General features: G+C 35.4%; 1 protein-coding gene across 2 annotated transcripts in view; it reads left to right on the top strand.

Annotated features, from left to right (window-relative positions):
- Window positions 1–12,500, top strand: part of LOC137642494 (triokinase/FMN cyclase-like) — a 17,422-nt gene that overhangs the window by 806 nt on the left and 4,116 nt on the right. The window contains exons 1-8 of one of the 2 annotated variants that reach the window (XM_068375092.1): window positions 616–733; window positions 5,837–5,953; window positions 8,655–8,751; window positions 9,120–9,230; window positions 10,121–10,209; window positions 10,745–10,840; window positions 11,092–11,298; window positions 12,169–12,343. In XM_068375092.1, coding sequence (XP_068231193.1) covers window positions 5,855–5,953; window positions 8,655–8,751; window positions 9,120–9,230; window positions 10,121–10,209; window positions 10,745–10,840; window positions 11,092–11,298; window positions 12,169–12,343 — 874 coding nt within the window. In that variant the 5' untranslated portion in view covers window positions 616–733; window positions 5,837–5,854. Of the gene's footprint in view, window positions 1–615; window positions 734–5,836; window positions 5,954–8,654; window positions 8,752–9,119; window positions 9,231–10,120; window positions 10,210–10,744; window positions 10,841–11,091; window positions 11,299–12,168; window positions 12,344–12,500 lie in introns of those variants that run through there. The other variant, XM_068375091.1, reaches the window with a different exon arrangement.

Genomic DNA, 12,500 nt, shown 5'->3' with positions numbered 1-12,500 from the left:
GAATTTTTGTGCCATTGTTGCCCTCAAGCGTTTGTATATAAGCTCATTATCTTGTTGAATAAAGTCACTTATATTTACCTCTCATTTCTGTTAGGCCCTAACAGCTACCTTGCGACATATATATATGTATATATATATATATATATATTGTATGTATATATATGTATATATATATATATATATACACACACACACACACACACACACATATATATATATATATATATATCCAGCAGACACTTGCTCTTTACAATATAGTTCCCTAATTATTCTGCAACGAGCGCTACTGGTGTATATGAATAAGAAAGAGGAAAATTAGCAAATTCTAGTTTTTATCTGAACTTGCAAGTTACGCCACAGTTGGACACGGTAAGGTTGGTACCCCTGCCGGCCTGCGAAATTTTTTTTCCCTCAAACAGGAGTGCAGATTGGGGCGGGTCTTCGTGCCCAGAAAACCCATCAAATCTTTGAAATCTGTTTTCTGTTCACGAAGCCCCGCCCCAATCTGCACTCCTGTTTGGAAAAAAAAAAAAATCGCAGGCCGGCAGGGGTACCAACCTTACCGAGTCCCACTGCCGGCCTTGTTGATGGAATGGGACGTCTCGAGATTTCACTGTTGGTAGCAACAACACCAGACTCACAACTTAGTCCTCTTGGTCGTGTTCAGTCTTATTTCCTTATATTTTCGTCTTTTCACAAACCTTCTTCGCCACTTGTTGCTTTGATTTGAAAGGTAAGACATTTTAGTTATACCTGGTAATGCTAACACTTGATGACACACAATAATGTTTGTTTATATCGTTTAAGTAGTGAAACTGTGGCAAGAAATCTATTGTTTAATAGCAGTGCTTGTGATTTAGATAAGTGGATATTATACGCCATAATGTTAATATATATACATATATATATATATATATATATATATGTATGATAAATTTTGCACATTTTTACGTGTTTTTCATATTCAAATAAGCCATATATATTTTTGATACATTAATGTCTGGATTCTCTTAACGACCTCGGGATCAGAGCCCCAAGCGAAATCACACAAAGACAAGAGCTTGGCTCCGGCCGGGAATCGAACCCTGGTCGGCAAGCTTGTACAGACAGTGACTAACCCACTTGGCCAAGTGGGTTAGTCACTGTCTGTACAAGCTTGCCGACCAGGGTTCGATTCCCGGCCGGAGCCAAGCTCTTGTCTTTGTGTGATTTCGCCTGGGGCTCTGATCCCGAGGTCGTTAAGAGAATCCAGACATTAATGTATCAAAAATATATATGGCTTATTTGAATATATATATATATATATATATATGTATGTATATATATATATATATATATATATATTCTTATATCAACCATGTTATGGACACGATTGATAGGCCTATATTAAATCCGTACCCATAGATTACCAATAGTATTAGATTGAATACACACCTTTTTTAGGCCCGGATTGATAGGCCTATATTGCATCTTTAGACTACTAATAGTATTGCATTGAGCACTCACCATTTCCATTTTTACCGGATTGATAGGCCTATATTGTATCCATAGGCTACCAATAGTATTACATTGAGCACTATTTTCATAGGAATTAAAAATGTTCCGTGTAAGTTAGGAACTATAAAACGAAATGAAGGTATGTTTTTCATATAAATGAAAAGATATCTTGTGTAAAATAAATATATACGTGACAAACAGACGTTTATCAGAATAATAGCCTGAGATTAGAAGCTGTTTATCGCTTATGTAAAGATGACACAATCCGATGAGCAAACTCTTCTGTGAGTGAATTAAATTACGGTCTTGAAACATCATTTGATGTTAATAAGACTGAATTAGTTCATGGTAATTTGGGTTCGTCCGGTAATTTTTATGAATGATATTGATATGGTTTGTTTTCTTATCCAATAAAATATTACATAGTTTTGATGGACATGAGTCGAAGTCAGGTTCAGAGGATCAGCGCATGTCTAGCGTCTAGCGTTTAATTAAACGAGAGAGAGAGAGAGAGAGAGAGAGAGAGAGAGAGAGAGATTCTAAAATGTGTTATATTTTCATTGGTTTTCCTAAAGATTAATAACATTGAATAGTTTTTATTTCATCAAAGGACCTCGGTTAGATTTCGCCAGTCGTCTCTATCTTGAACTTTTAATTCAATACTTCATATATCATCTCTTACTTCACGCTTCATAGTCATCAGCCACGTAGGCCTGGGTCTTCCAACTCTTTCAGTGCCTTATGGAGCCCACTTGAAAGTTTGGTGAACTAATCTCTCTTGGGGAGTGGGAAGAGCATGCCCAAACCATCTCCATCTACCCCTCATCATGATATCATCCACATATGGAACTCGAGTAATCTCTCTTATAGTTTCATTTCTAATTCTGTCTTGACATTTTTTTTATACAGGTAATATCGGCATTAAATGAGTTAATTTAGTCAGTCATATTTCGAGTGAATATGTTCATAATCCTATCATCAATGTTTTTCATATTGCAACAGAAATATCTTCTGCAATACGATTATTATTATAATTAAAAAATCAGATAGAAGGAGACATTAGGTTATGAGTGAGGTTTTCAGAATCGATCTGCCGTCATGCGAATGCAAGGCAAACACGTTACAACCAAACCTAATCTAGCCCTGGGTAGTGCCATAGCCTCTGTAACATGGCCTTCCAATGTCTTGGGTTAGAGTTCTCTTGCTTGAGGGTACACTCGGGAACACTATCTAATTTCTCTTCCTCCTGTTTTGTTCAGGTTTTCGTAGTTTATTCAGGAAATATTTATTTTAATGTTATTGTTCTTGAAATATTATATTTTTTCTTGTTTCCTTTCCTTACTGGGCTATTTTCTCAGTTGGAGCCTCTGGGCTTATAGTATCTTGCTTTTCCAACTTGGGTTGTATCTTAGCAAATAATAATAATAATAATAATAATAACATCCATTTAATCTACTTGGTTACAACTATACTAGCCAATTTGATAGTGAAAATATAATTTTCAGTAAAACCTACCCTTGTCAAATATCACAAAGAATTTGACTAAACACCCCCCCCCCTCAAAAAAAAAAAAATAATTCCGGTAGCATATTGCCGGAGGGCAAACTACCACAAAAAAAAATATAATTACCAGCAAATACAAGCAACAACGACCAGACAGAACGGCCAATAAATGCAAATGCCCAGACAGGTAGCGGAGTTTTTTTGGGGCATAGCTAGATTTTAGGGTGACCGCCTCAGCCCCCTACAGACATCGCTGGCGAAAGCCAATTAAGATCCACCCATATACTTTGGTAGTGCCATAGCCTCTGTACCATGGTCTTCCATTATCTTGGGTTAGAGTTCTCCTGCTTGAGGTACACTCGGGCACACTATTCTATCTAATTTCTCTTCCTCTTGTTTGGTTAAAGTTTTTATTGTTTATGTAGGAGATATTTATTTTAATATTATTCTTGAAATATTTATTTTTTTCTTTTCCTCACTGGGCTATTTTCCCTGTTGGAGCCCCTGGGCTTATAGCATTCTGCTTTTCCAACTAGGGTTGTAGCTTTGCAATTCATAATGATAATAATAATAATAATAATGATAATAATAATAATAATAATAATAATAATAATAATAATAATAATAATAATAATAGATTCCAGATGTCTCCAGACTTACCTGGAAAGGTGATAACTAACTTTAAATGTGGTTTATCTAGGAATATTCATTACACGTATAAGTTGTTGTTGTTGTTGTTATTGTTGTTGTTGCTTCATATGTGTCATTGCTGAGGCCAGATTACATGTAGATATTCAACACTGAAATAATTTGCATGTAAATAGGTTGCCTGATATTATTTTACATATATTTTTTTTCATATATCACGTATGAAGATATTTCAGACGTTTTATATATATATATGTATATATGTATATATATATATATATATACATACATATATATATATACACATACATATATATGTATATATATATATATATATATATATGTATATACTATTACAACTAGCGAATTACGTAAAATACCGAGCTCCAAAACTCACCTGTTTTATCTTACATAAATCTGATCCATATGAGAAATGCCATCGACTGAGAAAATTATGCAACTTCCAGATGACAATATACATGAACACAGAACATCCAAATGTCTCTTTACTTTACACTCTAAAGAAAACTGGATGATTATTTTACTTGAACTATTCTAAAACTAACCTTTTACTTCGGTTCTTAGTCAGGGGATACGAGCAAAGTACTGAGAAAAACTATTGGTGATCGAAATAATGCACACTTTACAAAAATCAATATATTCTATAAAATGTTACAACAATTCGAAAGAATTAACACCAGAAATAAATCACTCGAAATTTAAATCAGAACTAGACCCGAAATTAAGACATAAAGAAAGACGCACTATAAAATTACACAATCACCTGTTTCACTGGAAATTAATTTATAAAAAGATATTTAATTTTGACAATTAATGAGAAAGTTGACACTTTTACACTTTAGAAAATATATCAAATTTACACTTGCATATACTTAACTGATATTCTTACGTCCTTTGGCTCACACAAAATTACCGAACGGTTAAGCAAAATAAATACACTTCAATGTTTAACCTAAATTTCTCAGGGCCAGGTACAAAAACAAATTCACTTAAATTAGCACACTTCACTTGAATTAACATCCAATAATATCACCAACGTTTAAACAACACTCTACACGATATATGTTGGATAGAAATAACTTTTCACGTTTGAGACAACACACCATGCACACTTGAGAGGAGAGCAGGCAGGCGGACGTTGGCTCTTTCAAAGGAGGATAGGCTGGGTCTCTTCTGCTTCCTGTGCATTACTGGGTTCTATGTATATTAGCTTAATTAATACAGAACCTTCCAGTTCATCATCTGGAAGCTTGGGGGCCAAGGCTTTACGCTGCCAGAGTTGCCAACTTATCAAGACGATGACGGGTACCAACTTCACGTGCGGAGGCAAACTCTCAAATAACTCCACCCACCTCCCTCTCTTAACATTAAAAAAAGAGTAAATCTAACTCTGGAATTTTCCTGTATTTTCTAACCACATGGGAATAATGACGAAATCTCTCTTGCTCATACCTTGTGTGTCATACAGCATTCCTACAAGCTTACATAAGACTTCGTAACGAAACTATATGAAATAAAAAGTGAATTCTTTTTAATAACGTAAATTTACACATACGGAACTGAATGAAAATACAATTAAAGGAATGACGAAAGTCTTATGTAATTTACATACATTACTTAATCCTACGTGAAACCCACCTTATGAGCTGGCTATACATCTCTAAAATACACAAATGAAATACATGAATGAAATAATATACTCGCATGTTAGACCAGCTTTGTAAGAATATATATATATATATATATATATATTTACATATATATCGTTATATACATATATATATATATATATATATGTATATAACTATATATATGTAATATATATATATATATATATATAACGATATATATGTGAATATATATATATATATATATATTTATATATACATATGTATATATATATATATATATATGTGTGTGTGTGTGTGTGTGAGTATGTGTGCCTTATTTCCAGTCATTATATATCTATATCTATATATGTATATATATAAATATATATATATATATATATATATGTATATATATATATATATATTATAAATAAGTTACTTTTCACGCTATTCTTCACAATGGCACAAAATATTCGCTGTGAATTCTGCTTTTTCCAGTCAACCCAATACTGGTCTAAGTAAAGCCCTCCAGGTAACGATGTCCTTTACCCAAACAGGTGCAATTATCGCTAAATATGGCTGTGCAACTCCTGAACGCCCCAGAACGATGCGTTGACGATGCCCTGGAGGGCATGGCAGCCCTGCATCCAGGACTTTACCTGATACCCAACAAGGTAAGTGGGCATTTATTAAGACATTGGCAGGTGAGTTTGATATCAGATAATTGTTCCCATATTTTGATCGTTAATTATTCTCTCTCTCTCTCTCTCTCTCTCTCTCTCTCTCTCTCTCCATTGGCAGGTGAGTTTGATATCAGATAATTGTTCCCATATTTTGATCGTTAATTATTCTCTCTCTCTCTCTCTCTCTCTCTCTCTCTCTCTCCATTGGCAGGTGAGTTTGATATCAGATAATTGTTCCCATATTTTGATCGTTAATTATTCTCTCTCTCTCTCTCTCTCTCTCTCTCTCTCTCTCTCCATTGGCAGGTGAGTTTGATATCAGATAATTGTTCCCATATTTTGATCGTTAATTATTCTCTCTCTCTCTCTCTCTCTCTCTCTCTCTCCATTGGCAGGTGAGTTTGATATCAGATAATTGTTCCCATATTTTGATCGTTAATTATTCTCTCTCTCTCTCTCTCTCTCTCTCTCTCTCCATTGGCAGGTGAGTTTGATATCAGATAATTGTTCCCATATTTTGATCGTTAATTATTCTCTCTCTCTCTCTCTCTCTCTCTCTCTCTCTCCATTGGCAGGTGAGTTTGATATCAGATAATTGTTCCCATATTTTGATCGTTAATTATTCTCTCTCTCTCTCTCTCTCTCTCTCTCTCTCTCTCTCCATTGGCAATTGAGTTTGATATCAGATAATTGTTCCCATATTTTGATCGTTAATTATTCTCTCTCTCTCTCTCTCTCTCTCTCTCTCTCCATTGGCAGGTGAGTTTGATATCAGATAATTGTTCCCATATTTTGATCGTTAATTATCTCTCTCTCTCTCTCTCTCTCTCTCTCTCTCTCTCTCCATTGGCAGGTGAGTTTGATATCAGATAATTGTTCCCATATTTTGATCGTTAATTATTCTCTCTCTCTCTCTCTCTCTCTCTCTCTCTCTCTCCATTGGCAGGTGAGTTTGATATCAGATAATTGTTCCCATATTTTGATCGTTAATTATTCTCTCTCTCTCTCTCTCTCTCTCTCTCTCTCTCCATTGGCAGGTGAGTTTGATATCAGATAATTGTTCCCATATTTTGATCGTTAATTATTCTCTCTCTCTCTCTCTCTCTCTCTCTCTCTCTCCATTGGCAGGTGAGTTTGATATCAGATAATTGTTCCCATATTTTGATCGTTTATTATCTCTCTCTCTCTCTCTCTCTCTCTCTCTCTCTCTCTCCATTGGCAGGTGAGTTTGATATCAGATAATTGTTCCCATATTTTGATCGTTAATTATTCTCTCTCTCTCACTCTCTCTCTCTCTCTCTCTCTCTCTCTCTCTCTCCATTGGCAGGTGAGTTTGATATCAGATAATTGTTCCCATATTTTGATCGTTAATTATTCTCTCTCTCTCTCTCTCTCTCTCTCTCTCTCTCTCCATTGGCAGGTGAGTTTGATATCAGATAATTGTTCCAATATTTTGATCGTTAATTATTCTCTCTCTCTCTCTCTCTCTCTCTCTCTCTCTCTCCATTGGCAGGTGAGTTTGATATCAGATAATTGTTCCCATATTTTGATCGTTAATTATTCTCTCTCTCTCTCTCTCTCTCTCTCTCTCTCTCTCTCTCTCTCCATTGGCAGGTGAGTTTGATATCAGATAATTGTTCCCATATTTTGATCGTTTATTATTCTCTCTCTCTCTCTCTCTCTCTCTCTCTCCATTGGCAGGTGAGTTTGATATCAGATAATTGTTCCCATATTTTGATCGTTAATTATTCTCTCTCTCTCTCTCTCTCTCTCTCTCTCTCTCTCCATTGGCAGGTGAGTTTGATATCAGATAATTGTTCCCATATTTTGATCGTTAATTATTCTCTCTCTCTCTCTCTCTCTCTCTCTCTCTCTCTCCATTGGCAGGTGAGTTTGATATCAGATAATTGTTCCCATATTTTTATCGTTAATTATTCTCTTTCTCTCTCCCTCTCTCTCTCTCTCTCTCTCTCTCTCTCTCTCTCTATGTATATTGGCATGGTAATAAACACGTGTACACGTATGAATACATGTGCTCATAGCTTTATACAAAGACTATCGAAACAACTTATTACATTTTTGTCTGCTTGAAAAAGAAAAACAAAATTCCGATAATTGCACCAGAGAGAGAGAGAGAGAGAGAGAGAGAGAGAGAGAGAGAGGTTCGTTTTAATCAATTTATTGCTCCCATTAGCGTCAGACATTTGAGCACATTGTAACAGTAATATTGTTTACATCTACACTGTAATTAAGTTATGCCAAAAGAATGAAATTAAAGTATAGACAGACATTTAAGTACATATTAAAAATAATATTGTTTACATTTACAGTATATAATGAAGGTTATACAAAGGAATACAAAATGAAGTATAGACAGACTTTTAGCAAACAAAAATAATATTGTTCATTTCTATATATTTAAGGTCATACATATGAATTCGTATGGAATACAAAATAAATTTAATTTGATTTCGTAGGTAGGTTATACATATCTTTAGTTAAAATTACAAAACAGTTGATTATTCAGTATCCACGAGACAGACAGACAGAGTTAATCTTACTCAAAAAATGTCTACCATGAAAGTAATTTCCTTCTCTGATTGAACTTGTTTTTCTGCCTTCTAAATTTGTTCGTTCGTCCAATCGCTTATTAAATAAGTTAAGTAGCTTTTAACTATTTACCTTCTTTCAGCGTTTGATCGTAGAACGAGACAGGATCATCGAAGGATCTAGAAAGCGTTTGGCTCTGGTCTCCGGAGGAGGGTCAGGTCACGAGCCCTTCTCAGCAGGTGAGAACGTGTGTCTTGTGCGCATGCGCATCTACACGTGCTAGTCTACGTAATGCATACCTTTGACATCTGAATCTAGCCTGGCAATGTTTAAATTGTCACTCCTAGCAATACAACAACAACAACAACAACAACAACAACAATAATAATAATAATAATAATAATAATAATAATAATAATAATAGCTGTAACAAACTGCTAATATTTTTCTCCTAGTTTTAGATATTACTGATAATCATAATGGTGTGAAATGGGATAGTGATTATACCAAACAAGAATAATGATAATAATTAAGGTGATTTTTATAATAACACCAATAATGATTATTAACCAAAATAATATTGATAATGGTTTCTCTTTTCCTCTAGGATACGTAGGACGAGGAATGCTTGGAGGAGCCGTGGCTGGACCGGTCTTCACCTCCCCTCCAACGGGACTGATTGCCAACGCAATTGCAACTCTCGGGACGGATAACCCTGGTAAGTATGCAATGGGTCACTGGGTATACTCAGATCCTCAGTACCTTTACGGCGATATCGACATTAGGACCATTTATATCTAGAGTGGTAAGTATGTTTCTGAAATAAATGGCAGGCGTAGTAAAGATTACAGAGGTGATAAGAGCTTCACGACTTAGATGGTTTGAGCATGTGGTGAGGATGGAGTGAGGAGGGCTTGGGAGGAACCTGTTAATGGGAGAAGATCAAGAGGGAGGTAGAGAATTAGATGGCGAGATAAGGTGAAGGATGATATGGAGAGAAGCGGTTTGGTGGAAAAGGATGCCTTTGATAGAGGGCATTGGAGAGGGCGCATCAGGCAACCGACCCCTTAATATAGGGATAACGGTGGGAAAGAGGTGTGTGTTTGTCATGGTTTCGAAAGCTAGTGGCTAATGGTGTCTTTAGATTGAGACCCCGTTGGCCTAGCCACGGTCCTTTCAATGGATTTTGATGATATGTAAAGGATCTTGGACATAGCATTAGTCTGTAGGTTCAGATTATCTTCCAGTCTTTAAGTTCGAGACTCAGTTGATGTATTTCTAATTCAACTATTTAATATTTTTTTTCTTTTTTTTTACATTTAGATGATTTTGAGTCTTTGCGTCGGTGACCATTTAGGTTATAGTACTGAAGGAATGAAGAAACTATTTAAGATAAGATGAACCTTTAGGGTAAAATACCAGGTATAACCCCAAAATTATAGGAATATTCTGCTTTTTAAGGCTATTGGTGCAATTTTTTTTCTCGGCATTTTCTAAATTGAAATTTCTCTCTGACAAATATCTCTTGATTATTTCAATAGAAGAAATAATGAGAATAGTTATCCTTTAATTTATTCTGTTTATGATATAGTTATTACATGTTGACAGATGGTGTTCTGGTGATTGTCTTTAATTACACGGGCGACAGAGTGAATTTTGGACAAGCTGTTGAGCGCTGTAAGGCTGCTGGTTTTAAGGTAAAGTTAAAGAAAACAAAATTATGAAACGAATCGAGTATTTATTTTGCCTGATATTTTCTCCTATGGTCGATTGAATCTCAGTGTATTCCCATTTTCAAATAAAAATTAACCATTTAAGAATTGACAAAGTTTGTGTAGCATGATAATTTTTGTGGCTCTGCAGTTGTTACCTTTCCTTTGCTGTCTATGGCTACTGGGAAGCTCAATCAATTATAAGACTTCCTGTTATTGTCTTTGTTGTTAGTATCATTATTATTTTCACATCTATATCCTACATGCTTTTGACGAAAAAGGTCTGTGATGCCTGCCCTGCATATCTCCCAGTGTTCACATAATTTAAGCGTTAGGCATAATTCTGTAGATATCGGGACCAAAAGCTATAGACCTGGGTCTGGACAGAGTGCTCAAGATTCCATTTTCCAATACCTAAGCAGTCTTTTGTCTTCTTAAATATAGATTTTCCTACTAAATGCTGATCATATTTATTGAACATTTCTGTTTTATATGGAATGACAAAGTTCTTCATTTACAGGTTGATATGTACATATCAGGTGACGATTGTGCTCTCACCCGCCTGGAAGGCACGGCTGGTCGGAGAGGTTTATGCGGAACTATTTTCATCTTCAAGGTGATTGAAATAGTTTAGAGCATTTACTTTTAATATATAATTTATCCTAAATAACATCACTCATATTGTGCCTTGTGTCTTGATCAGAAAAATGTCCCCTTTACAGATAATTTACTTAAAATGTTTAGACTTAATCTACCTTGAATCTTTAATATCCACTCACACATTTCTTCTTTTAGATGATAACTGTAAAATCGAAATTAGACAATAACTCATGATAACAGCAGCTATAATTATGCAATGACACACAGATAGTTGGAGCCATGGCCGAAGCTGGAGCAAGTCTTGAAGAGGCGTTGACAGCCTGCCGAAAAATAGGAGGATCCATAGGGACCATTGGTGTTGCTGCTAGTGGATGTACCTTACCTGGGGCACAGTCACCTCTCTTCAGTGTGCCCCAAGGGAAGCTGGAATTGGGCTTAGGCGTGCATGGCGAGGCCGGGGCTAAAACCATCAAGGTAATACAAAAAGGTTCTTCTGTGGCCTTCAGAAAAAGTCTTAGGTGCCTTCCATAAAGCAGATTCATAGTGGTATCTAGATCAGAGGCCTGTATCAGTCATCAGAATAGAAGCCTTTAGTGTCTATTAGAACAAAGGGCTTTATTTGCTGGCAGAACATAATTGTAATTACAGTCAGAACAAGAGGTATTAGTAGCCATTAAAAGAAAGCCCTTAAGGGACAACCAGAAGTGCAAACTGTGCAGGAAATAGTATTAGGCTAAGTCTTAGATAGTTTTTATTTAACTGCAAAATATAGTAGCTACTTGTTCAGAGGTAATTAAAGTGATAATTTTGGTCTCTGCCTTAGGAAATGATGGTAATTGCAAAGGATGGGCCACTTTATCAAAGACCTACTAGCTTCGTTTTTACTCAGCTGGACAACTGCCTCCACTTTCTATCAACAAAAGGCAGATTTTTAATGTTACTGCTAACTGAATTTACCAACATAAGAACAGTTTCCAAATGTCATTTTTTACTAGCTTTTCCACAGATTCATAAGAATATCTAGGCTGAAAGGTGCCAATTCTTCAGTGCCATTCTTATTTAGTGCATCATATCCACAATTATTGAACTATAAGTTCAGGTAGTTCATAATATACTGTTTTGCATTTGTATTGGGAACTTCACTATGGCAAAAATGGGTTATAATATTTGGACCCTATAGGTCTTAAGTAAACTATAAAAATGCAACTATTGCTGCAATAAGATCGAACACAGACATTTTAAAAATGTTTTTGTTTCTTTTCTTTTTTATTTGAAATACATTCAAGTACACATCCACAGATATTGTTTTGATAATTTGGTGATGTTTTTCTCACGTTTCCTAAGGCTGGATCTGCTAAGGAAGTGGTGGAGTGCTTATTAAATCACATGACCCGAGAAGATTCGGCATCTCGCCTTGACCTCAACAAAGGAGATGAAGTGGCAGTCCTCGTCAGCAATCTAGGCTCGGTTTCCCAGCTAGAGATGGGGGTTATTACCAAAGAAGTTACCGAACAGCTGAGTATGTTTTCATTCAGTTATTTCACATATATTCAATTCATATGTATTACAGCTTTCAACTCAACACCCTAATTCTATTAATTTTGGTATCTTGGTATATATCTTGCAAAATACTGTCCTTAGTAGTTGAAAATCTTCCGCAATTTTTATCAGACTGA

The sequence above is a fragment of the Palaemon carinicauda genome, chromosome 6 (assembly GCF_036898095.1).
Source record: "Palaemon carinicauda isolate YSFRI2023 chromosome 6, ASM3689809v2, whole genome shotgun sequence".
In the NCBI taxonomy this organism is placed as follows: domain Eukaryota; kingdom Metazoa; phylum Arthropoda; class Malacostraca; order Decapoda; family Palaemonidae; genus Palaemon; species Palaemon carinicauda.
This window is presented reverse-complemented; position numbering and strand designations above follow the sequence as displayed.